Source organism: Theropithecus gelada, chromosome 16 (assembly GCF_003255815.1).
Source record: "Theropithecus gelada isolate Dixy chromosome 16, Tgel_1.0, whole genome shotgun sequence".
NCBI classification, from domain to species: domain Eukaryota; kingdom Metazoa; phylum Chordata; class Mammalia; order Primates; family Cercopithecidae; genus Theropithecus; species Theropithecus gelada.
In genome coordinates, this window is record NC_037684.1 from 42,485,537 (window position 1) to 42,513,448 (window position 27,912).

Below are 27,912 nucleotides of genomic sequence, written 5' to 3' on the forward strand. Positions count from 1 at the left end.
CCTCCTTGATTAGATAAGCTAGATATATTCCTTGGTATTTATTTTTTGTGTGGCCATCTATTTGCATACTTTTTATTTCCTTTTCTTGCCTCATTACTCTGGCAAGAACTTCAGTACTATGTTGAACAGGAGTGGTGAAAGTGAGCATCCTTGTCTCGTTCCAGTTGTCAAAGGGAATGGTTCCATCTTTTGCCCATTCAGTATAATGCTGGCTGTGGGTTTGTCATTGATAGCTCCTATTATTTTGAGGTAAGCTCCTTCAATGCCTATTTTGTTGAGGGTTTTTGTCATGAAGGGATGTTGGATTTAATCACAGGCTCTTCCCACACCTAATTATATACTCATATGGTTTTATTTTTAATTCTCTTTATGTGGTAAATCACATTTATTGATTTGTGTATGTTGAACCAAGCTTGTATCCCAGGAATTAAGGCAAGTTAATCATGGTAAACTAAATTATTGATGTGCTGTTAAATTCAGTTTGCTTACATTTTGCTGAGGATATTTGCATCTATATTCATTGGGGATATTGTTCTGTAGTTTTCTTTGTTGTTGTGTCTTTGCCAGGTTCTGGTATTAGGGTGATGCTGGCTTCATAAAGTGAGTTAGGGAGTAGTCCCTCATCTGTGAATTTTTAGAAAAGTTTCAGTAAAATTGCTGAGCTCTTTTTTGTAAGTCTGATAGAATTCAGTTGTGAATCCATTTGGTCTGGGTCTTTTCTTGGTTGGTAGGTTTTTCATTACTGGTTCAATTCTGGAACTTGGTACTGGTCTGCTAGGGTTTCAATTTCTTCCTGGTTGGATCTTGGGAGATTGCATGTTTCCAGGAATTTATCCATTTCCTCTAGATGTTCTAGTTTGTGTGCATAGAGGTATTCATAACAGTCTCAGAGGAGCTTTTGCATTCCTGTGGGATCAGTGGTAATGTTGCCTTTGTCATTTCTGATTGTGCTTATTTGGATCTTCTCTCTCTTTTTTTTTTTTTCTTTTTTAGTCTAGCTAGTTGTCTGTCGATCTTGTTTATCCATTCAAAAAACCAATTTTTGGTTTCATTTATTCTTCGTGTGGATTTTTGGGCCTCAATTTTGTTAGTTCTGCACTGATTTTAGTTATTTCTTTTCTTCTGCTAGTTTCGGGCTTTTGTTCTTGTTCTTCTAGTTCCACAAGGTGTTATGTTAGAGTGTTAATTTGACATCTTTCTAACTTTTTAAGGTAGGTATTTAGTGCTATAAACTTCCCTCTTATCACTGCTTTTGCTGCATTCCAGAGATTTTGGTATGTTGTATCTCTGCTTTCATTTATTTCAAAAGATTTTTTTATTTCTGCCTTAATTTCGTCATTTACCCAAAAGTCATTCAGGAGAAAGTTTTTAAATTTCCATGTAATTCCATGATTTGGGGAGATCTTGGTATTGCTTTCTATTTTTATTCCACTGTGTCTGCGAGTATGGTTGGTATGATTTCAACTTTTAAAACTGTATTGAGACTTGCTTTATGTCTGAGCATGTGGTCAATCTTGGAGTATGTTCTGTGTACAGATGAGAAGAATGTGTATTCTGTGGTGATCAGCGGAGTATTCTCTAGATGTCTATTAGGTCCAATTAGTCAAGTGTCAAATTGAAGTCCAAAATTTCTTGTTAGTTTTCTACCTCAATGGTCAGTTTAACACTGTCAATGGGATGTTGAAGTTCCCTACTACTATTGTTTGTCTCACTAAGTCTTTTCGTAGGTCTAGAAATCATTGTTTTAACAATCTGGGTGCTCCAATGTTGACTGCATATATATTTGGGATAATTAACTCTTCTTGTTGAATTGAACCCCTTATCATTATGTACAATATGTGAACACCAAAAAAAATCACAGAAGGAATACTGCTTGGTCTTTGAATTTTTGGGGGGTGATATTCAGAATTAAATAGCTATTTTTAAGGGAAAGAATAAAGTAATATGTTAAACTGACAGATATTTTAAAATTAAATAATATAAAAGATATGTGGAAAATATATAGATATACATACATGCACATACACTTATATAAGGGAGAAATGATTTTAAAATAATATCAAATCCCATAAAACTATTCAAAGACGACAAGGAAAATTAGCACCCCCTGAAAACAATAAGTTAATGTTGTTCAAATACTACTGTGACTCCCTTTATTTTCAAAAGGTATCGTGGAACTACTTTTCAATGTGAGTAGTTGCCTACTTGTATGTCTAAGGACCTCTCAATACTTGGGAGGTGTTTTTTTTTGTTTTGAGACAGAGTCTCGCTCCGTCACCCAGGCTGGAGTACACTGGCACGATCTTGGCTCTCTGCAACCTCCTGGGTTCAAGCAATTCTCCTCCCTCAGCCTCCCGAATAGCTAGGACTACAGGCAAATGCCAACGCCTGGCTCATTTTTGTATTTTTATTAGAGACGGGGTTTCACCATATTGGCCAGGCTGGTCTTGAACTCCTGACCTCGTGATCCACCTGCCTTGGCCTCCCAAAGTGCTGGGATTACAGGCGTGAGCCACAGCGCCTGGCCCCATACTTGTGAGTTTTAAAGCAATTTCTGGGACATTTTCAGAAGACTCTTGAGTTGTACTTGCTTATAAAAGAAAACCTGTATACCTGTTGTATCATGAACTGGTGTGAAGTAGTCATGCAACTCTTGGCTACTGAATATACCCTTCACATATTTCAGCAAGAGAATGTTTTTAGTAAAAGGTAAAAAAGTCATTTTTTAAAAAATTCTATGTTTATATAGTTTGATTTCCACAATACCCAGTGCCTGACTCTTTGGGTGGCTTTACTAATATTTTGTATTGCCTTTATCACAGGTTTGCTATCACCTCTATGTTTAAGAGGAAGAAAAATTTTAAAATTTATGTATTTATTAACTAAATATACAAAATACACCTGATGTTAATTTTAAATGATCTTTAAAATCAAATGTACTACTAATTATTACATAAAACATAAGTTTATAGGACACCAACAAAAAATTACTAGGTTTGAGGTTTTAAGGTTCATCTGAATGAGGGAGGAGTTTCCATCTCATTGTTGTATCAACTTCTTCATCAAAATTTCCCACTTCCTGCTCTTTAGAAAGCTCTAAGAATACCTAATTAGGAGACAAAGAAGAAAGAAAGAAGGAAGAGAGATTATCAAGTTGTTGGTCTTCCAAACGAATAGGAAAATGCATGTTGCTTTCATGTGAAATTTACCAGGATGATACAAAGTCAAACCAGTTGACTTACCTTCTCCAATGTGCACTGAGAGAGGCTGTATTCTTCCAGGTTAAAGTTATGCTTCACTAATGGAAAAAAAAAAAAAAAAGACTAGTATTAATAGTAGATGCTTACGATTTATTACCAAGAATTTTTTCAAAATCACAAATAATAAAAATGTAAATCATTAACATAAATAGATAAAGTTGAATAAGCAAATACTTGATATAAGGATAAAATAATGAAAGCCACACAGATTTAATGTAAATACATACTATATTAATATTGATGTTATCATTTTCTCATATTATGTTTCAGTAATATTTGTTTTGGTATTGCATGCATATGTATTTGGAAGATACATATGTTCTTTGAAGAACTAATCATTGGTCAAAATATTGTTACACATGAGGAAGATCCTATCCCATCCTCTTTAAGAGAACTCGAAACTCCCTTCATCCAGTTCATCTGTTGTATCACCTCTCTGCTGGACTTCCCCACCAAAAAGTCTGTGTGACAGTTGTCACCAGATTCACATATCCATGTGTGCATACTTCACCATTTATACACTAAGAATCTGCTAGGTGTGAGGCACTCGTAGATGCCAGAAATAGAACAGTCAAGAAAATAGACAAATACTCCTGCCTTGATGTCAAATACTCCTGCCTTGATGTCGTTTGCATTTTAGTGGGAGGAATTAGTGACATTAAATACACAAACACTTAAATATATGATAAAGTTAATGATAGTGGCTTTAAAGAAAAATAAAGCTGATTAAAATAAATAGGGAGCACTAGGCACTCTTTTTTGCCAGATAGTCAGAGAAGGCCACAGTAATCAGGTAATAATTGAACCAACGCCTGAAAATGGGAGGAAGAAGCCTGGATGTTTAGGAAGGAGAATTCCAGGAGGAAGGATTAGCAAGTACAAAGTCCTGAGGCAGGAGCTTACATGTCTGGCAGCATTTAGGAAGAACTAGAAAGTCATCTGTCTAGTGTGGAAGGAACAAAGCAGAGATATACATTATGACATACATTATGTCAAACATAATGAGCCAGGCATTGTTCTAGGTGCTTAAAATATTTACTCATTTAATCCTAACAACCTGGCCAAGTGGGCACTAACAGTATCCATCATTGTAGAGATGAACCATCTAGATATGCAGGGATTGAGTACCTCACCCAACGTCACCCAGCTAGTAAGCAGCAGCCTGGGCTGAGAACCCAGAAAGATGGGCTCTAGAGTTTGAGTTCTTCACCATTATGCTGTGCTGAGAAACTACACCACGATGGTCTGCTGTTGGGAATGATGGGGTCGAAAGCAGAGAAAATGATGACAGGAGAGAGAGTGTGGACAATTTCAATTAGCAAGAGGAGTTACACACAATCCAGGGGACGGTCGAAGTTATCATTCAAATAGGAAGGCCAAATACACGTGCACAGACACAAGGAGGTTGATGGATGGATGGAAACATTCTCTGTTGCTTCTATTTTATTAGTGAAATACAAAGCAAGGGCATCTACTGAGGGAGAAAAGTGGGAAGGAGGTGGATATGTAAGGAAAGAAAGGGAGTAAAGTAATAATTTGGGACACTTGGTGTGAATGGATTTTATATATATGTAGGCAAAGCAGGCCACACACAGGGGCTTTTAGGGTGGGATGCCATGGCTTCACAGTAAGAACAGTCAAGCATGTGTGTTTCCTGCAGCTTCAGTCCCTGCACTGGAGATTAACCTCTTTTCATAGAGTCAGATTAACCTAAATTGGGGTTAAATCACACCATTACCTACCATTAGGATTCTTAAAAATCATGCCCTACGGGCCTGTTTTAAAAAATTGTTACCCAATTAGCTTCCATTAAATTATTATTTTAGTGTGAGTTAATTCTTCAAAAGATTTATTTGAATATGGTCACACTTACCTGCCTCTAATTTGTGAAAGGCCTGCGATAGAGGGTAAACGTCTGCCACTGGCAGCTTATAGGTTAACAAGGAGGAATACCTGAAAATAGGAAGATGTCGTATTCAATTCTGAGTTTCAAGGGGAGAAAATGAGCATCAGAACAAATATGGATATTACCAACAATTTTCTTCTTAAAATAAAAGTAATGCAAATTAATGTATGGCTTAAATATGAAATCACAGCATTGTTTTGAAATGATTTTTGGTATCTGGCTGTTGCAGACAGCTCTCCTGGTAATAATTCAGCATAATTATATATGTGCTCAGCTTATGCAAAACCTTTGCTTGTTGAAAATCTGGTATTCTGAACTATTCCCTCTGATTATTTCAAATTAGGTTGGCAATTAACCCAAAATAAGTGTTCATCTTTGTCATCAGAAAGCTAATTCATTGTTTTGTTTTTTTTAATGAATGAATTTTTTTCTTTATTTCTTACATTTCCAGCAATTTGCATTACATTTACAATGGAAAATATAAACATTTAAACAAAAGTAAATTCAGGACTATTTTGTAAAACCATAAATAGTGGCAAATCTTGGAGATGGAGGTTGATATTGGCAAAAGATCTGTAGGGAAGACATATTTACTTTGAAGGCTTTCTAGGCCCTAGGGCCATCCAGAAGTAAGGAAATCGATAGAGCTGGGGCTGCCAATCAAAAAACCTCAGAATCTCCTTGATTCCCCCTCCTCCCAGAAGTCTAAGTTGTAAAGAATAACATGAGGTTGGGAGAGTTGGAGTTAGCAGTAGAGGAAGGACACAAAATACTTTAACTAAATACTTCCCTGACCTCTAAGGAAGAGCTGTAATTGATTTGGGGCATCTTGCTTCTGTGTGCTACTTCTGGCTGTAAACCCTCATGCCCTATTCCCAAACAGGGGTTTGGTGCTCCCAGGTGGCACTAAGGTTGACCAGACGTCCAGGATTGGCCCTTTTCAGACCAGCCCCTGCTCTTTCTGTCTTATCATTTTCGATCTTCCCACCTATATCAAAACCGCTTCTCTGATTTGTGACACCAAACGTCTGGGAATGGGACGAAGTTACATGTTCTGATATCTATCTTAGAAAATTTAATTACATTTACACTGGGCTAAAATAAAATAGTAGCTTTTATGTCCTATTTTTTGATGTGCTTATCCCTCCACGGCAATTTCAAATTCAGTTTCTGCTCCACCTTCTTGCCCTCCCCCAAACAACATACAGACGTACACAAACACACACACACATACACACACACACACACAGATATGTGGGCATGCACACACACATACACACACCCCTTTCCGGTCTCCATTTTAAGGTATGAAAATTCCGTTAAAGAGAGACTCTTTGATTATCTCAATTGCCATTTGTTTCCTATGGGGAAAATTCACCCTAAATATTTACATCTTTTACATTTTAAATATTTATATATGTCAAGCATTTATAAGGAGGCCCAGGAAGGACACCATTGTGGTCCTGTGTGGGTTTCAGTCATGAGAAGTTCCTTTCCCCAAGTCTTTCCAAGTCCCCCTCTAGAGCTGGGGATCAGCCTGGGATGGCCAAGGAGGGTGTGCCTGGGCTGCCCCGGGGGGACACAGCTTCCTGAGTACGTCTCAATCTCTTATAATCTGGAATACTGAACAAATCAGTTTCTGCGGTCCCTAACTTTTATTATGAAGTAAAATCACTATGAATTTCTCACCCAGCTAAAAGGAAACCACTGAGTGGATAAAGCCTCTGTATTTCTTCATAATCAAAAGCCCCTCTCACCTTTCCTGCCCTGCTGCCTGTGGGAAAAGCTTCAGAATCTCAGTGTGGACCAAAGTCACTTGAGAAGGTTCCTTCACTTTCAGCTCTAGAATGTAATCCTTGCCAAGTTTGTTTTTCAGGTGTTGGATGGAGCCAATGCATCTATGGGCAAGAAAGAGAATATGTTGGAAAAAAAAATTGCCCTTAATTTTTTAATGTTATTCTTAAATTTCAAATGTAGAAGAAAAGGTGTCACCAAGGAAGCCAAACGGAAGGGCTCCAGCCACACAGGGATTTTGCCCGTTCCATGGGAAATCTCATTTTGGGCATCAAATGCAGGCTCTGGAGAAACACCCACCTAAGCCTTCCAGACACCATGATGGCCACACGGTCACACAAGGCCTCTGCCTCAGCCAGATTATGGGTGGTCAGGAGGACACCCCTCTCTGTGTTTTTAACAACTGCCTGGATTGCCTGCCTGAAGTGAGCAAAAAAATTAACAGTATTTAAAATAACTAAGTGCAGAACAAAAACAAGATAAAATACAATATATGAATCACATTCAGATCCTAAATTCAAAAAAAATAGTGCAATGTAAGCACTGACTAGGTTTTTGATAACATAAAGAAAAATTATTAAATATTTTTAGATGTGCTAATCATATTGTAGTTGAGTTAAAAACTCTTTTTTTAAGAGTTAACAAAACTCCTTATCTTCTGAAGATACCAACTGAAATATTTATAAATTAAAGAATATGCTGCTTTGTATTTCCTTCGAAATAATTGGAAGGTGGAGAAAGGAAGTAGGTGAAGATATAGATGAAAGGAGATTGGTTCTATTGATATCTGCTGAAACTTCTCCTTGGGAATAATGGATTCATAAGCGATTCTCTATGTTTGTATAAAATTGCCATAACAAAGTTTTTGTTAAAGTTGGAAAAGTATTGGACAGTGACAAATATGAAACTAGATTGAAGATTTTGTTATTCCAAAGGGTAAATCCTAGATGGGAAAGTAAGAAAAAGAATAAATCTGAGAAAAACTGGAGGAACTAATTTGACAGGTCACATTAAAAAGGAAAAAAAAATCGGAAAATTGTGTCAGGAAGTTAATAGTCTCCAAGGAAACAAAGTAGAAGGAAAAAAAGAGGAAACAGTTATAGACATCTCAATAATTAAAAGGCAAAATATTTTTCTATTTTAACAGTCCACATTAAAAACCTAAAACCCCAAGAAAATGTGAGGTTTTTTAAACCTGAATACCATGTGAACATCATGCAGATTAGATCATCTATTGGTTAAATATTTGTTTTCCTGATAATATAAATTATGTCCACTGAATCAGGAACCAGTGGGTTTGAGGACTGATTTTCCAAGATCAGTTAAAATATGCAACATTCCCTAATGTGCATCTCGCAGCTCTGGGGTATAATGATGCTCACCACATTTGCTGCTGCCCTGTGGGGTCTATGCCCGTAGATGGTTCATCCAGGAGCAAGACAGGTGAGTTTCCCAGGAGGCTCAGCACAAAGCACAACTGCAATGCAGAAAAACACCCCTGTTTGCTGCCACACCACACCAGCTCTCCATAGAGCATCAGACACCACACATACCTTTCTCATGGTTCCTGTTGTTAATTTCTGCACAGGAACATTCAGCTGCTCATGCAGTTTGAAAGCACTCACTAATCTGATAGAAAACAGAATGAGGACATCTGGTCAAGAGAAGGTTTTTGGAAAATCCAAGCACACAGAACAGTAATGGCATTGGAGGGAAGTTTAGCAATATTATTTTCAAAATCCTAACAATTTTAAAAAAGAGATTGATTTTGGAACATGAAAGATTTTTTTTTTTTCTTCATAAACAGTTTTAGGAAAAACTAGAATTCTGAATGAGAAACTGAAAATGGATGATTATTTCATGTCCAGGTTTTTTAAATTAGAAAACTGAAATGGATGATGACTTATGGTGATTCATTCACTTATTCCTTGTCAATTATTTTATACAATCATTTTTTAAAGATCTCTCATTCAGGGATGCAGGAAGTCAGGTCTTGTCCCTCACCCCTGCTGTGCCACTGACACTCCGGAAGGGTGGAGATATCATATTCACTCTCCGTTCTTTATTAGTGAATTCATCATCATTGCAACAGTCTCCCTGCATTCTGACACAAAGGAATCGCAGGTCCCATCTGTACCTTGCGATGGTGAGTCTCGCATCCACTTTCCTGAGCCCCTTGACAGCAGCATACACCTCCAGGTGCTCCCTCGCCGTCAGCATGGGCCACAGCACGTTCTCCTGAGGGCAGTACCCCAGGTGGCCCAAAACTGAACTGCAGCCTTTCAGTTCCACCTAAAAAAATAAAAGAGCTTTAGAAAGGCATGCAGCCTTTTTTCCAATAGTGCAATTACTCCAGAAACCGACATATATAAACGCCTACATTGTTTAACCGTCAAATAAATACTATAGAAATTACTTCATATATTTATTACAGAAAATGATTTAAAGTACTAATATAAAAGTATAGTTTTACATGCAAAGGAGAAAAGAGACCTAATAAGCTCAGGTAGTTCCTGAGAAACCGATGAGGAGAAGGTAATTGGTTTCTGGTAATATTCCAAGTCCTGTTATAAACACTTGATGCCCAGTAAAAATTTTAAGAGGGGTATAGTCTTACAAAGATGGACTCTGTATGTATCATGGAATTTCTGTTTGGGAAATGGAAACCATTTCCTCACTACCTTTCCAGCAGTTGGCTTTGTGATCCCAGATATCATTCTAATAGATGAACTTTTTCCAGCACCATTGGGTCCCAGCAATCCCAAAATTTCACCTGAAAGAATCAGACTATCAATATTGGAAGTGAAATACTGAACAACATAAACCTTTTGCTCCAGTGAAATCTTCTAAGATCTCTGCACCCTTCAGTTAGTACCATTTTGAGATCGATAACATATATGTAATCCATGTCACCAAAGCATGTTCTTTATTTTCTGTAATTATGCCAAATGTTACGGCAAACCTTGTGAATTTGATGTCAATACATCTGTCCTTTCCCCCCGCCCCCAGATTACTTGTTTCAGTTGGAAATGTGCCCAATTGTTTTCCATAATAGATGGCTGATGCACTGAGTGCATGTATGAATGATTGTCAAACTTGAGAAGTTAGGGATATTTTCTTCATCCCAAATTCAACCACCTGTGTCCAAGTTACCATCATCTTTCATCCCAACTGATATAAAAGCCTCTGAACTTGTCCCCCCACAACCAAACTGACAAACAAACAATAGCCAATCTGTAATCTTTTCAAAATATAAATTAAATGTGACACAAGTTCACTAAAAACTCTCCAATGGTATTCCGCTAACTTGTACAAAACACAAACTCATTGCTGTTTTCAAAAGCTGTACCTAATCGGGCACTGCTCAGCTCTATAGCTTTATCCCTTCCATTTATGGATGCATCCAGTGGCCTCTTGGCTGAAGACCTTTCCAAATGTGCCTGAGTCCCTGCCCTCACTGTTTCCTCTACCTGGATTCTCTTTGTCTAGTTCCTTCATAATTGTATTTCCAGAGTCTAAAACACTCCCTGGCACACTAAAAAAAAAAAAAAAATATATATATATATATATATATATATATAGAATATAAATATATATAGAATAAATGAATGAATGCTTCAGCAAGTAAAACTGTGCCTATGACATAGATGTTCAATAGGTAGTTCTAAAAATAATGGTGAATTGTAAAAGGGATTATTACAGACCTTCTTGAACACAGAAAGAGATATTTCTTGCTGCTATTTTCTTCTTCCTCTTTGAAAAGCAACTTTTCTTCTGGCCTGCATATTCTTTGTGTAGACAGCTGGCAATTATAACAGGTTTCTAGGAGAGATGACAGCATGATTTTCCTCTTAAATTTCAGAGACTTTAGTTCTCTGCTGGAACCATTCATGCCTTATGTCATAAACCAAACCATATTTTGAGTTGAGAGTAATTCATGCTGCTAAAGGTAATACCCTTTCATTAATGTAGAAAATATTTCTTGCTTCTAAATAGACTGAATTTCATGGAAGCAGCTCATTGTCTTGCCAGAAGAGGGATGGCTAACCTCATGGAACCATGTCAAATAGTCAGATAGAGTAACCCTGAAAATCTTAATCTCTATTTAGCATTCTTCGACAAATCTAACTTAAATTCTTTAACTCATGAGGTCTTGTTTGATCTTGCAATTACAGCCCTAATTATGAAAGCCCACTTTTCTCAAAAGAAAAACAAAACCATTAGGTTTTGTGTTCTTTTTAGCTTCTAGGACACTCCAAATAAGTGAAGTGCCTTGATTATGCAGGCACTTCTTTGGAGTATCCTGGACGCATAATACAGAAATGCACCAAATCCAAACTTTCAAAATGAAACCCAGCGTATCACATCCTGTTCTTGACAGTTCTTGAATATCTCCATTAACATCCATTTTGCCCCTTGCTTTTTTACCTCGTCTAAGATTGAAGTGGTCAGAGCAGTTGCTGTTCTTACTCTTTCTGCTTGAACATCTTCATCTTCATCTATGGGTTCTTCTGGATTTGGTTTAGCATCTCTACTTTGGGGGGAAATTCTACAGAGAAAATGAAATGTTTTACATGTGGTATTCTAACTGTTAAAAGATGTGTCAAAAATCAGCATTCCTGTGATTTTACTACTGTCCTCTTCTCTAACATGCAGGTGATGATGTGATGATAACTGTCAACATCACTTCTGCTTTTGCCAAGAACTCCTGTCCCACTAGCCAGAATCCCTTTCTTGGTGTTCTTGCCATTCTTCCAGTAAGAATCTTTGACCCTTTCAAATCTATCAGCAGGTATTGCTCCTTTCTCTTTAAAATCCATGTCACTTTCATTTTCTCTACTCAGTCTGAGCCCATCTTCATCACACCAGATTTTTTTTCAACATCATTTACTGCTCACCCTTTCTACGCCCTCCATTTTTAAAACACTCAACTATGTTGCTAAATCAATTCCTTCCCATCTTTTCTCTTCAAGGATGCACAATTATCTCGGAGGAGAGAATGGCATATTTGGGTGCTTACTAAATTTTGGATGGAGTGAAGGTTTCTTACAGCTGCTTACAGCCAGAACTCTGCCTGGGAATTCTATCTCTTGGCAGTAAGGCAGCAATCCACCTCCCCTCATGACAATCAACATGTGCTTCCCTTGTAGATGTAAATCTGTATTAACAAGATGATAGCGCAGATACCATCTAAGAATGTTAAAATATGATATTAAGTATAAAGTTAAATTTCATCCCAACCTGAAAACAGGATCTTTTCGCATTCTTTTCTTTCCATATTTTAGTTCCATACATCTTAGAACAAAAACGAATAGCAAAGTCTGAAAGTAGGGCTACGAGCAAAGAAATACAGTTATATTTAGGCATAGGTTCACAAATATTATTTAAACATTTGAATTAAGTTGGTGGTATTTTGTCTTTGGGTAAATAGTTATGAATCATTCTCATAAGTTGGCGGAGAAATGTAGCTATACATTCACAATCCAGGTTAGTGAAACCTGTCTCCTTTCTTCTTGCCACCCACATTCAGTTTGTAAGTAAATTCTATCTGCTCTATCTTCAAAATTATCTATAACCCAGTTATTTCTCACCCCTACTCATGGTACTCCTACTCAGGCCTAGGTCATTATAATGTCTCACCTGGATGGTTGCAACCCCTTCCTACCTGGGCTATCTCTGCCCCTCTTGCTCTAAACATCTGTTCTGAACACAGTATCCAGAGCTACTTTTTAAATACATAAGTCTGAATTTACCACTGTGCTTAAAACCCTCCAATGACTCCTCCTCCATCACTCAGAGTAGAGTCAAAGCCTTTAGAGTAATCTAGATTACCCTGTGCAACTCTTTCTCCTGGCCTCTCACTTTATCCCATGAATTCTGTGGCCATCTTTCTTATCACTCTTTTCCTTGGTCATTCAGTCAAAACCACACTGGCCTGGCTGACCCTGGATTGAGCCAGGGTCACTCTTACTACTTCCTACTGAAGTGCTCTTCTCGAAGCCTTTCCTGACCACCCATCTGATACCACACATATAATCCATTTAGTTTATTATCCGTCTCCTTCCACCAGAATATAAGCTCCATGAGGGCAGGGACTTCTGTCTTTATTTTCTCCTGTGCCTAGAAAAGTACTGACACATGGAATTCAAAGATAGTAGTTTCCTGCAGCCTAAATACACCAAAATAATCATTTTCCCTTTCACTTGTATTATTCAATTTTTGCCTTTTTATCTATTATTCAAAGAAAGTAAGTTATATTGCATCTCTATCTTTTATAAGCTCTCTCAAATTTAGAGGAGGGACAGTAAACAGGATAAGTAAACAAAAAATTAATTTAATATTAAATTTTGGACATATATAGCCAATCCAAGCATGTAAAAAGTAACTCTGAGGGTTAGAAACATGTCTGAAGGTAATTGCTTTATCAAGATCATATAAAAACATTTTTAAACTGGCATATTTTGGACAAGATCAATTGTTATAGTGAATGACAGTCATCCAAAAGAATGTGTGCTGAGGTGGAAAGGTCTTCTTACTATGAAGCAGACTAGAAAATCAGTGGCACTCAATTTGAAATTTGCCTCTGGAGAGTCTCTGTAGTGCTGCTGGTCTCTCTGAAAAGACAAAACAAAACACACACACACACTAATGATAATTCATCTGCTTTATGATTTGCATTTAAATAATATAAAATTCACATATTGACTATTTTCCTTATCAAGCTCAATTTCTCTGGGTGCACTAGTGACAAAGTAATTCCCCACAGAGAAGGAGAACCTCCTACTCAACTCTTGCTGTCTCTCAATAAGCAAGTAGCCTATGTCTGTTGCTCTCTTCCAGTTTTTTTTTTTAATTTGGTTTTAACATTTGCAGAAAGTCTACTGAAAGTATAGCAGAGAGAGGTGTTGGCACTGGTAAAATTTCTGGAGGTTGACAATATTTTTCTTAAGTGGCCCAGACAAGCCTTTTCAGAGCCCCTTCTTATCCCAATGGTGACTATCTGCCCATAATGATAATTAGTTCCAGCATGTTATTCTTTCTTCATCAATCAATTCATTCAGAAAGTTACTCATTCCTCCTAAATAATACATGACAGACCTAGATGAATGTATTTCACCTTGCAGGTCTACTTAGGAGGAAAATGCTTTAAGCAAAGGGATTCGTTTCTAATCAAGAACTTCAGGCATTGCTCAGCCAATGGAGATGTATTTTTGCAAATGGAAGGCTTTTCCAGTTCGCCAAGGACATCCCCGATTACGGAAGCCTTCTTTACTTTCCTTAAAGCCATTTCATCCAGGGTGGTACAGAGCTCCAAAAAGTGTGTTCTCCACTGAACTATCTTGCCCTGGCCTCATCGTATACTTTTCTCCACTTGAACCACATTCAGTTTCTTTAATGCCTCCTGGCTTTTCCTGATTTGGTGCCTTTGTTTTCTTCTGCAGAACATGCTTACCTCCTGTCCCATTAACTAATTCTTATTCATCCTTTAGCCATGTATTTAAATATAATGTCCCCAGAAGAATTGTCTGACTTGCTAGAACACACCAGCTGTGCTTTGTGTGTCCTCCCTTGGCCCTTTGCCCTTGTGCTTTGTAACCTTTAGGTTCCTTGTATTGACTTGAGTAAGTTCGGTCTGTCTTTGCCTCCACTAAGCTTTGGGAAAGTCAGGACTGTGCTATCTTGCTCACCAGGTGTCCCCAATTACTAGCACAGTGACTAACAGAGAATAGTATTTGATACATATTTTTGAATGATTGAATGGAATCGCATATGAGTTTATCCTCAGTGGCTAACAAATACCTGTCAAACCAGGCACATTTTTCCCCCAATCTGGCATTACCCATATTTGAATGGCATTTGACAATGCCTATATTTGGCAAAGTGAATAGGGCAAAAGTTTAAATGTTTTATTGAGATTTAATTTTGCATGTGATAAAATTCACTCATTCTGAGAGTAGAACTCAAGGATGTTTAGTAAGCTTACAGAGTTGTGCAAGCATCACCACAATTCCCCTTTTGAACATTTTCATCATCTCCCCAAAATCTCTTATGCCCGTTTGCTGTTACTTCCCAGTTGCACTACTATCTGTCTCTCTTGATCTGGGAAAAGCACTTTAATAAGCTACATATTCAAAATTAATGACACAGTTGGTAACATTTCTTACCGTTTCCAAAAAAGTTTTAAATCCAAGCAAGGTATATGAAGGAACCAATACCATGGTGGTAATTAATATACTTAGGTCAAAATTACTGATTAAAGTGGTAACAAACATGATGATGGAGGCCTACAAGGGAAGTTCAAATATATTGTATCAGACATATTCAATCCATTGGTATTTTGTAAAACATTTAAGATACAGGTGTTCTCATGATGTATATCATAATGTTCCTATACGCAGATATACTCATTTGGCAATGATAGTTTCTACTTTTAGAGAGAGTAGGGAAGAAGCTTTTGTTAACAAAAATACATATGATCCCCAATAGAAAATTCTTAATAAAGACTGGCGACTAAGGTGACGGCTAAAATAACCAAATAGACTTCTTGCCAGTGTATTATTAAATTTAATCCAAGACAAGAGGATAGAGGGATTACCTTTTTATAGCTAAGGTAACAATATTGCTAATGAATAAAAACCTGTATATGTTGAAAGTTACATGGCTATCATAAAAAAATGAACAATCCATACTGTCTCTCAACCAGACTACTGTGGAGCTTTCTCATTGTCCTTCCTGCTCCATTTCTTCCCCATACCAAACAAAGGACTTTTCTGAGAGTGTGTATTTTTATTGTGATGGATTTATTTTATTTTATAAATTTTTATTGGCAAATGGGAAGGAATAAGGATAATTATTTATTTTTTTGTTTTAAGAATCAATTGATCAGCCAAGTATGTATTGAGCACTACCCTTTGCCAGATCTTATTAATGTACCGATTATAATAAAAACAGAATCATAACTGCTAAATTCACTAAATATTACATAAATGCCAGGTTTTAATAATTTAGCAGGAATTATTTAATCCTCACAACTCCATAATGTAGATACTTTTATCATCTCTCCCCTTACAAATGAGAAATCTCGGATTTACTCTAAGTCCTTTAGTTCACTTAGCTGACTTCTCTTATTCTACCAGACCTCCACATTTCTACAATCTTTCCTCTCTTCTCATCCACTGGAACAAGAGAGGAGTCTAAACTTTGACAGTGCGAGCGGTTACTCCAGGACTCAATGTGCTAAGATGTGCTACTATACCTCCACCACAGAGCATAATAGGCTGAAAAGGTACTTCCTTATCAGACAGGGGTCTGGGGTGCCCATGAAGCACCACAACCCTGGAGGTACGGAAGTCCACTGGACTCTAGAAACAAATTAACTGCTGACTGTGGCTTCACTCAACGATGGAGAGACATCACCTGCACTGTCCTTCCAAATGGATCCCAGATCACCAAAGGACAACTGCACTGAATATCAACATACTATACCTTCTGACATACGATCCTGTGAGGAGTAAACAAATTACCTTAGTCCTAGGACTAGCTTGGTTTAAGTTGATACTAGCTGTACGATGAAAGACAAATTCTCACAACATATATTTTCAATACATATTTAGAAATAAATTATAAGTTATCTGTATGCAAATGCAAATTTTAGTGCAAACTGCTTGAGGTCTTTGTGAAGAGGTATAATTTTGAAACTTTTTAGCCTACTGAAATCAAGATGTGTTAATCAGCACAAGTTTTGAATCAGTATTTCCAACCATGCTACTGTCTCATATTTTTTAACATAAGGAATGACATAAGGTCTGAGACTCAAGTTTATTCCTGAGCCTGTCACTATTCTTCGTGTTTTTCTGAGCAAGTTACTTAATTCTTTCCTCTATTGAAGTAGGAAATTAAGAAAATAACAGAATAATAGTATAAGTAATAATAGTAAAAATTATAGTAATAGTAAGAAAAATAACATTGGCTCATGGAATGAATTGCTGTATTAACCAAGGCTGAAAAGAATTTATGTGGCCTCCCTCCCAGAAGTTAAAGTTAAGAGAGAATACTGTCTGTACCAAGAAACACTAACCATATCTCTTTCCCACAAATTTGTAAGTTCTGTAAGTCCCTGTTGTTCTTGCTGTGCAGCTGCAAGGTCACGAGATAAATAAGTGAAAGTTGAGTTGCAACTCATATTTTTCCTAAGATGTAAGTCATGGCATAAATGACTAACAGCGTTTGTTCTCGCTTCTGCAAACCTGCTTCCTGCTTCTCGTTTTTCCCACCCCAAAATGCTTAAAAGTTGCTCACTTTCTTTGTTCGGGGCTCAGACTTTCAGGACGCATGTCCGCTGAGCCGATACACACCTAAAATAAAAGCTCTCCTGCATCCCGATCAATCTCTCTGTTTCCTTAATTTCCTGCAACACTATAAAATTAGGTAAATCATACTAGACAATTTCAAATTTCTTTCAAGTCTGACATTCCACCATTCTAGAAAATGTAGATTCCTTCCAGTGACAGAAAAATGAAATAAATAAATAAATACACTGAAATAGATAAGCATAAGAAGGACAAAGGAAAAATAATCGGAAATTACAAATACACAAATACATATTTTACTATTACACTGCGGTGTAATTTTGTTTTTACATTTTGGACAGTCTTTATTTTACAAAACATACCTTGCCTCTGGAATATTGTCTTGCCTTATCTGAATCCATAACAACTTAAGCATAAATGGCAGCAAAGGATAAAAGGCATGCAATCATATGTATATGTGTTTTGATTTTAAAAATACAGTGTTTTTCAGTGTCATGTTTGATTTTCTGCTGTGATCTTTTATTTGTGACAATTTTTTTCAAATCACAGTGAGAACACCTTAATCACCACCTTAGTCCACAAGCCTAAGAAGCAGTTCTGCATTATCATCTTACTTTAGAAAGAACAAAGTTAAATTTCTTCTTTTGTTCATCTATTCACTTGCTGCCATATATACAAGGCAAATTCATAATATGATAACGCAGATTCTGCCTTCTGCTGTGTTGTGAAGGAAAATTGCTCTCACTGGACTCCTACTCCTTACTCCACAATGGGAAAATGGTTTCTGCTTTCTAAGTCTAGAGATGAAACTTATTGTTTTGGAAGATTCTGGCATATTAAGTTCTAGAAGGTCTGTCACAGTCTATGGAATTGATGCGCAGGTTTGAACTCCTGGAACTTGGCTGAGAAAATCTTGTCTATAATATTTTCCAACCCAAAGCATCACTACAGAGCCTGCAGCCGTGAGGAAATCAAATCAGATCAGCTTCTCCACTAAAAGCTAAAAGGCAAGGGCTGAGGTATGTTTCTACCACTGATGTTGAATGCTCCCTTGTCTGAAAAATTTCCAGCTCTATACAAACTGGGATAAGTTGTGAGTATACAGTAACCAGGGGCAACTATTTCGTGAGGCACAAAGCAAAAAAATGTGTCCATCTAGATGTGCATTTGTTCCAGTTTGTAATGGTTTCTGTGTAATAAGGGTCAACACAAAGAGTGGCAAAAGCCACAGAAGGAACCATGATTCTAGTACGCTGTTTACCTAGGACTGAAGCACAAGCTGCTGAAAGAGCGTCTATGAGGGGCACTCACTAGGGCACTGGCAGCATCACTCAGGCTGGCAGGAGCAGACCCAAGTGCAACCATGTTGGACAATAACCCTGACATTTCTTGGCTATCACCTCCAAGGTAGACTTCATTCAGAGCTAAAACTACTGGCAAACACAAAGAATGAATGTGAATTCTTTGTTCATCTTTGCCAGACAGATGCAAGAGTGCTGGCTGAAAAGAAACCAACTGAGTGTCAGTAAGACTCTCTTCTACAGACATCTGATCTAGCACCTGGGATTACCCTGGACATGGCAGTAAGTCTGTTGGCTGAACAAAAAATAGTCTCCATGGAAAGGATAAATGGAAAGACCTTTGGTGCACCAAATCCTCATGGCTGCCTGAAAGCCTGAGTAAGGTAACCCTAATGTTCTTTCTGTAGCTTCTGTACTTCCACTGGATTGTGCTGATGGTGGTGAGAGATATAGTTATAGACACTACTTGCTGAATACAAAGAAATACAACCCAGAGAAGTCAAACCCAAGTGCTGTCCACTGAGAAGGAACAATAGCTACCTGCTGGCCAAAAGAGTCCCAGACTAATTTCTTGTAGAAGTCAGCAGGTGATATAGGTTGGTGCAAAAGCAATTGCAGTTTTGACATTACTTTAAATAGCCAAAAAAACACAATTGCTTTTGCACCGATCTAATATTAAATATATCATTTCTTACAGATGATCTTTGGTTGGGTTCTTCTCATGGGTTCAAGATTCCCATTCCAAGAGTTGAGAGCTGTTTTCCAGACAGACATTCAATCACCAGTTGAGGATATCAGTTAACGGAGGCCTGAAGTGTAGGACCCAAGGCACTCTGGTGTCTCTAGAGTTTCAGCAAACATTTCCAGCAACGTTTTCCGTGATCTCGGACAAGCTCTTTACTTTTATACTAATAAGTAACCTGGCATAAGTATAAAACATCTTTGGTATCTGAAACTATCAGCAGCTAAAGTTAAAAGAGGCCTTCTTGAAGACCGTAGAGATGGGTTGTACTGTCAACTGTCAGGAAGCCAATTTTCTAGTGTTGGCAGGAAGCCCTGTATTCTGAAGGAGACATAAACTCAACAGGATGTTTTAGACGTCAGGTCTTCTGTAAGATTCTCCATAACTTCCGTTCAATGGGTAGCACCTGATTTCTTTAGAAATATTATTGATTCAGTAACAGTGTTGCACTTCCCTCTCTTTTCTATGGTACAATTTTAAAGTATTATTAATTTTCCCTACTGCTTAAGGCAGACATCTGTATTTAAGATTACATCGGAAGTTTAAAAAATAACTCTATTTTTCTATTTGTATGTATGTATATGTACTTACAAAAAAGAAGTAAAATGACCAAAGGGCACTGTTTTTTCTCCTTTTGCGAAAAATAAATGATATCATATATATCAAGAAGACAAGAGAAGCTGCATAACCGGGAGTAACTATAACCTGAGGATAATACAAATAATAACACAGTCAAAAAATAAAATATTACTGAGGAAAAAATTAGATTACAAATTCTAAAACACATTTTATCATACAAATATCTAAAACACATTTATATCATACATAAAACTTTCCATGTTTTATGTTTTGGTTTATTAGAAAATATGAATTAAAACATCTTAACTACATAAAATAACAATGTTAAAATTTATTATTAATTACTTTATGAAATTTGGTTTATGTACTGTGTTACTTACCAAAGCAAACACAATTTGGCTTGTAATAAGAAGGTACTGCATGTTTTCTATGTAGAAAATTAAATACATTGCAAGGAGAATTAAAATGAAGAAGCTGACGTCCACTAGTGCCTGCCCACACCAGTAAGCAGAAGTGTAGAGGCCCGAAATCCATAGCTGGGACTTAGCATTTTTCTGATTAAAAAAGAAAAAGAAAGAAATGTATATAGATTCAATTAAAATGCAAATCTAAAATAAACACAAACACATTGGAAGAAATTTTAAGATAAATAAAATCTAATCTTCTAATATAACAAAAAAATTATGCATATACGGCTTAGTAACCTGAGGCTTATAGAGCCAGTTCCATGGTTTACCAGTTGTCTATTTAAAAAAAAAAAGAAAGTACAGTGTGATAGGTTTGACTCGCAACACTACTTTAGCTCCTGCATAATGAATAGAAAAGTAACCTCATAATGTTCAAGGCATTAAACTCTATAAAAAGAAGTATTGGCCAGCATGGTGGCTCAAGCCTGTAATACCAGCACTTTGGGAGGCTGAGGTGGGTGGATCACAAGGTCAGGAGATTGAGGCCATTCTGGCTAACATGGCGAAAACCCATTTCTACAAAAAATACAAAAATTAGTTGGGCGTGGTGGTGCAAGCCTGTAATCCTGTCTACTCAGGAGGCTGAGGCAGGAGAGCTGCTTGAACCCAGGAGGCTGAGGTTGCAGTGAACCGAGATTGTGCCACTGCACTCCAGCCTGGGCGATAGAGTGAGACTCCATCTCAAAAAAAGATGTATTATTTTGTGACCTGGAGGACATAATACATTTACCTTTACCTAAATATCTTGGAGAGTTTCAAGGTCAGGATGGTGAACACTGATATATGTAACTGTTTTGTCTGAATAATGGGCATAATTGAATACAAATATAACATAAAATTGCAATTTCCAGAGTGGAAAAGGAATTCAAGTCTTAAATTTGGCCTTCAATTTCAACATCAATGATTTCCTTCTTGTGCTTGGGAAATAATGTGGTCAAAAGATTTATAATATTTCCCTTTGAAGGTTTAGACTAATTGGAGTCTCTGAAAAATCATTGTACTTTTCAGGTGACATTGGAATAAAAAAGCATTTTGAGTTTTTATAAGTAAATTATCTGACTTGCTAAGAATAAGGTTTAGCTACAATATCTAAATTAAACATACATTCAAACATTTTTCTCAGAAAACATTTTGAACACATAGCATTCAAAATACAGATATTGAAATTCCTGAAATTTCTTCTTTTCCCCGCTTTTTCTTACCTTGTAATCACTGATGCTGCCCATGGTGATGTAAGGAGAAATGCTACATAGAACCAAAAATAAGAAAAAGGAACCATCCGGCAGCACAGTCCAGAGTCCTATGTGGCTCTGAAAATATAAAGCATAGCTTAAACTAGTGAATATTTGTTAAATGAAACAAATAATTATAGCCACAAAAATGCACTTTTTTGAAATGTTGAAAAATCAAAGTAAACGTGTAGCTCATCACCATCGATGCACAGAGGTGGGAAGGAAAATGACTCTGATCTTCAACTCAAAGAACAAAGAGAAGTCAAAAAGTCATTTAGGACCTATTTCTGGGGATATTTCCAAAAGAATTGAAAGCAAGCTCTCGAAGAGACACCCACACATTCATATTCACACCAACAATACTCACAGGGGGAAGTAACCCAAAAGTCCAAATTAATGGATGAACAAAATGTGTATGTATATACAAACAATGGAATACTATTCAACCTTGACAAGGATCACCTGAGGTCAGGAGTCCGAACCAGCCTGACCAACATGGTGAAATCTATGTCTACTAAAAATACAAATTCGGCCAGGCGTGGTACATGCCTGTAATCCCAGCTACTTGGGAGGCTGAGGCAGGAGAATCGCTTGAATCCGGGGGGTGGAGGTTGCAGTGAGCAGAGATCACCCCATTGCACTCCAGCCTGGGCAACAAGAGCAAAACTCCTTCTCAAAAAAAAAAAAAGGAAGGAAATCCTGTCACATGCTACAACGTAGACGAAACTGGAAAACATGCTAAGTGAAATAAACCAGTTACCAAAAGACAAATATTCCATTTATATAAGGTATGTAAACTAGTAATATTCATAGAAATCAAGTAGGATGATGGTTTCTAGGGGATAGGGGGAGGGGGAAATGTTTAATGGGCGTCGAGTTTCAATTCCGCAAGACGGAAAAGTTCTGGAGACGCATTTCACAACAGTGTGAGTAGACTTAATACTACTCAACTGTACACTTGCAAACAGCTGAAATGGTCATTTTATATCATGCATTATTACCACAACACAAACATAATAATTCAGAAGTTAGGACCTTTGATGAACACGTAATTCAGGCCTGAGCTGCATGTCTTTCTGAGCAAACCCAGAGATGGAAACCTCAGGAGCTGGGTGGATGTGTTCTGAAGCACAGAACGAAGAAGAAAACTTGTTGCTGCTTGTCTTAACTTCAGGGAAAGGAACTTTAAATCACTGCCCCCAAATCATCATCCACTCGAGGCTAGGCCAAGTGGACACTCAAGCAGCATCTAGGATCACCTCATGGATATAATTAAAGGATAGCCACATAAGCCTGTCTCAGAATAATTCTGTAATTCTTTAACTTTATTTAAGGTTTTGAGGGCTATGTCTGCAAATCCATTTTTCATCATAGGAATGAGGGAGGAAAGGTGTGTGCCATGGGGAAGTGGGAGTGGGGAACAGGTTCCTAATAGAGTAGCTATGGACTTCAGTCCATTTCCATCCTGAGCAAACACAATGGCATTAGGAAGCTAATAATTCAGAAGTTAGGACTTCTGATGAACACATAATTCAGGCCTGAGCAGCACGTCTTTCTGAGCAAACCCAGAGATGGAAATCTCAGTAGGTGGGTGGATGTATTCTTTGGAAGGATAGCAGCATGAGCCTGTCTCAAAATAATTCTGCAATGAGACAGGCTTATGCTGCTATCCTTCCAAAGAGGAAGGGTAATCACTGTCTCTTTCTGCTACTCCTCTGGTGCCACGTTCTAGAGAATTCCCTTCAGACACCCCTTCCCTCAAGTCACCCTGTGCAGCAGACCCGTTTACATGATCAGTTGTTCATATTCAACTCACGGAGGTATATGTCTGTCACGAACATCTCAAGTACTGTATATTTCATCCCCATTGTCCCCAAGGCTTGCAGAAAATCTGCGCTTGCATATTCTCCCAGCACCACTGATTCACTGATTCAGTGAAGCCAAAACTGAACTTCACACTTTTGTCACACAATGGACTTCGCTTTGGATGGCTTCATTTCTAATCCTGCTTCTTGATGTTTTAAACTTCTGGTGTGAAACAGTTAGAGCCAGCTTTGAGAGACCCCTGTTGGTATCAGGCAGGGTCTAACCAGAAAACCGTGACTACATTAAGTACTTAGAGTGCAATTCCTTAATGACATGGTTAGGTGGGTGATGAGCATCCCACAAGGACGGTGAAGTGAGAAGCAAGCCATTGTTGCTCCTGGGCTGCAGAAACAACAGAAGGAGGTGATGTGACTGGAGCCCAGCGTAGGGGGTCGTCTGCTTTTCTGTCTCCCATCACTGCTTTCTGGTGTCTAAACTGTCTGAAGCCAGACTACAGCCAACTGACACAGAATCCAATGCAGCCTGTCCCTCGCAACATAGAGCAACTATGAGTAGGTGAAGAAATAAATCAACAGATAGCCTCAGAACTGGCAGATTCCCCTTCATATTAGTCTGTCTACTACACATTTAGTCAATGGAGGGTCCACTAACTAATTATAATAGATTTATAAGTAACCAGGGTTACAAGTGCTCCTGATTTCCAAGTCAGTGTTTTCTTGCGTCTGTTTCTCTCTCTCATACACTTCCACAATCAAGTATGTACAACTTTTCAAAACATTCCCTAGAAGACTGACAAAATATTGAAAAGTATTCCCTCATGATAATTATCTGATAACTTGGCAAGAAAAAGAAATCCTGTTTTGTTTGCTACGACTCATTTAAAATATTAGGACAAAATAATAATTTTCAGGCTTAACAATCACTTGTAGATATTTAAAAGCTAAAGAGAGAAAACATAGGCTATTTGTCCAATTCTTAATTGTTTAGACTCAGTAAATCCAATACTTACAAGAGGAAATGGGCTTGACTCAATTCGAATATGTTGTGTGTGATTAAGCATTCGAAGTAGCCCATTGCTGATAATATTCATAAGAATCGGAAAACAGTGCAATCTCTTAGTATTACACACAACTGAAAATCTATAATCCTTAAAACAGAAACAAATAAATAATGTTAATACTAAATTCTTAAAGAACAAAGGCAAGGTTTATGTATAAAAGATCCTCACAGTGCCACATGCTTGCTGTGTGTCCATCTTCAAGTTAACGAAACTTTCTGAGCTTTACCTTCCTCATCTATGAAAAGGAGATACTAAATGGGTTGTTGCAGGGCTTAAATGACACTCTATTTATGTGCATTAAGCGCTAGCACGGAGTCAGCATACAATCAATATGAATTTTTCTTAGTATTACTAATTTTAGATAATTTTGTCTTCAATTTGCTGATGGGGAAATTTCAGTTAGTGGAGTTTAAAAGTCTCCCTGACAAGGAGACGTTGTCAGTTTATGATGAAGAAGCAAAGGAAGATCGGGCATGGTGGCTCATACCTGTAATCTTAGCACTTTGGGAGGCCAAGGCGGGCAGATCACTTGAGGTCAAGAGTTCGAGACCAGCCTGGCCAACATAGCAAAACTCCATCTTTACCACAAAATACAAAAATTAGCCAGGTGTGGTGGCACACGTCTATAATCCCGGCTACTCGGGAGGCTGAGGCAGAAGAATCACTTAAACTCGGAAGGTGAAGGTTGTAGTGAGCCGATCTCACACCACTGCACTCCAGTCTGGGCGACAGAGTGAGACTCTGTCTCAAAAAAAAAAAAAAAAAAAAAAAAGCAGCAGCAGCAAAGGAACACTGGCCTTCTGGAGAGGAGATAAGTATGGAGTTCATTAAATATTCATGCTTACCCTGCCAAAGAAGCATTTCCCCACTTCCTAAAGCAATCTTTATGTTTATGTACTTTATGTTTAGGAAAATGTTCATGCGTCTATTAGGAGGTTTATTGTTTAAATCTCACCACTAGTTCATATAGTAAATATGTGAGGTAGGTAACATAGTAACTGACAAAGTAATTTCCCAAAACTGGCACAAAGGGATTACATTTTTTATAGCATATTTAGTTTACATAGAACTGAATTCAGTAATACATCTTCAAAGGCTTTTCTTTTTTAAAAGTTTATTTTGTAGCAAGAAATAAAGAGGTAGCTTCACTTAATTAGGCCCCTTGCTTTTATTAGAATGCAAATAAGACTGAAGAGTTCTTAAGATTAAGATGTATTTTGAAGCCGAGCATGGTGACTTAGGCCTGTAATCCCAGCATTTTGGGAGGCCAAGGCAGGAGGATCGCCTGAGGTCAGGAGTTTGAGACCAGCCTGGCCAACATGATGAAACCCCCTCTCTACCAAATATACAAAAACTAGCTGGGCATGGTGGTGCCTGCCCATAGTCCCAGCTACTCTGGAGGCTGAGGCAGGAGAGTCACTTGAACCTGGGAGGCAGAGGTGTAGTGAGCCGAGATCGTGCCACTGCGCTCCAGCCTGGGTAACAGAGCAAGACTCTGTCTCAAAAAAAGTATTTTCAATAGTCTTGTTCTCTGATGAATCTCTATGGCTTGACTCTTTTACCCAAATTGACATATGCTAAGGTAGCAGATCGAGAATAATTTTTTCTCAGGGATTTCATGTAGATATTATAGTATCTAATGTATTTTCTCAATATATAAAAACAAACATTATTCAGGTAGTTAGCTACTGAATAAAATTCCTTAGATCCATAATTATATTGATTGATAATTATAAGCTATAATATTTTTATTGAGTTTAAACAATACAATTAAATTTAGATCCTTTCAAATGTAAAAATTATTTAACTCAAAACAAAGCTAAGATAGAAAATGTTTTACAAAAACTTGGGTAAACTTCACAGTTTATTAAATAACAACCCAGAATGGTTTTTCTGAGTCAAGTTGCTGTATACTAGCACTAATTTTCTGCAGTTTTAAAACAACTAAAATGTAGTACTTTTTGCTTATTTTCATAAAAGCAAAAAGGCAAACATACCTTTTGTTTACCGGAAACTATGATCGCTCCATTGTATGAGAGGCCATCAGTACCATTTCTGTTTTCAAAGTCATCTACTTCCAAAAGTATATTTTGATGCTTCAGTGATTTTATAAAATCTTCAATATTTGATTCTAATATGAAGTTAATAAGAGAAGGCCATAGAAAAGTAAGAAAACACATTTCAAACTTTTAAAATAAATCATACACATGATTAAAGTTAATATTTATGGAATACTATGTATAAATATCTTTCTTTGGGTATCACAATAATAATATTGACCCACACTCTACCATCTTCTTTAGCAAATTTTATACCACAATGAATTCGCTTTATAAATCTGTTTAATGCAAATTAACATGTAATCATAAAAATAAGCTAATTCTATTGTATGACTTTTGGTAAACAACAACAACAACAACATTTGAATTGAATAATCTGTGGAGATACAATAATTTTATGAGGAGTACTTCAGATTGTCCAGCTTAAAACAGCCAGTGATAACACTCTTCTCTCTCCCTTGTTCTTCTTCCAAAGAATGGACAAGTAAATATATATGTGTCTGTATAACACATACATATGTTTTACTTTGTTTTAAATATTTACATACATATTACATACATGTATATTATATAAATATAATCTTTCTTAGGAAGTGAAAGAGGATGTCATCATCAGATCAGGGTTTTGGATATGACCCTAAAGAAGAAAGCAGATGAGAACGTCTGACCGCGAAATATGAGCTGAGAAAAATTCACAGCCTAGAGCACACCGGAGCAAACAACTGAAGGTAAAACCAATTTCCAGGATACCTGAACTCAGAGTGGATGAATGCAACAGGGTAAGGTGGGCTCTGAAGCTACAGTCAGGGTCGCGAACTATACCTGAAAAAAGATGACCTGTCAGGCCCCTCCCCACATTCGGCACAGAACACACAGTAGCCGCAGTTGTCCTCAGGGTAAGAGTCCCATATTTACTTACTAAGAGACATTATCTGAGGAGCACAGCTGGGCAAACCTGATGTAACTGCAGACAATAATTCAGGCAAGATGGAATGAATAAGAGGATAAGAAGGACTTTATTTATTTATTTATTTATTTATTTTGTCTTTGAAATGGGAGTTTATAGTGGGCTCTGGGATTGGAAAAATAAGGTCAAACCTTAGATGAATTAGGATCCCTCCACCAAGTGATACAGGGACATGCACATAGAAAATAAGCTTTCCATACACCTTGAGCAGCCACACACCCCACTCCACCTCCAGTCACTTGAGGTGCAGTGCCATATACTGACCCACATCCACTTAGGGAGACAGGGATTCTCACATTAAAAGATAAACATGTTACCAGTAATTGTCAGATTTTGAGAAAGGAGGAACAAAATGGCACAGAAGCTTCCAACTTAAACCATAAAATACCTAAGTACGGAGGCAAAAA

The 27,912-nt window shown here is 37.4% G+C and overlaps 1 protein-coding gene across 1 annotated transcript in view; it reads right to left on the reverse strand.

Moving 5' to 3' along the window:
• Positions 1–2,733: 2,733 nt before the first annotated feature.
• ABCA6 (ATP binding cassette subfamily A member 6) overlaps positions 2,734–27,912 on the reverse strand; it is a 60,131-nt gene continuing 34,952 nt past the window's right edge. Inside the window, exons 21-39 of the mRNA XM_025363642.1 lie at positions 26,476–26,609; positions 24,428–24,565; positions 21,562–21,669; positions 20,273–20,446; positions 19,905–20,018; positions 15,126–15,245; positions 13,497–13,574; positions 12,202–12,293; positions 11,389–11,509; positions 10,665–10,782; positions 9,642–9,733; positions 9,098–9,252; positions 8,514–8,589; positions 8,343–8,437; positions 7,261–7,380; positions 6,924–7,064; positions 5,134–5,213; positions 3,243–3,298; positions 2,734–3,106 (exon numbers count right to left, since the gene is read on the reverse strand). Coding sequence (XP_025219427.1) covers positions 3,005–3,106; positions 3,243–3,298; positions 5,134–5,213; positions 6,924–7,064; positions 7,261–7,380; positions 8,343–8,437; positions 8,514–8,589; positions 9,098–9,252; positions 9,642–9,733; positions 10,665–10,782; positions 11,389–11,509; positions 12,202–12,293; positions 13,497–13,574; positions 15,126–15,245; positions 19,905–20,018; positions 20,273–20,446; positions 21,562–21,669; positions 24,428–24,565; positions 26,476–26,609 — 2,114 coding nt within the window. The 3' untranslated portion in view covers positions 2,734–3,004. The remainder of the gene's footprint in view (positions 3,107–3,242; positions 3,299–5,133; positions 5,214–6,923; positions 7,065–7,260; positions 7,381–8,342; positions 8,438–8,513; positions 8,590–9,097; positions 9,253–9,641; positions 9,734–10,664; positions 10,783–11,388; positions 11,510–12,201; positions 12,294–13,496; positions 13,575–15,125; positions 15,246–19,904; positions 20,019–20,272; positions 20,447–21,561; positions 21,670–24,427; positions 24,566–26,475; positions 26,610–27,912) is intronic.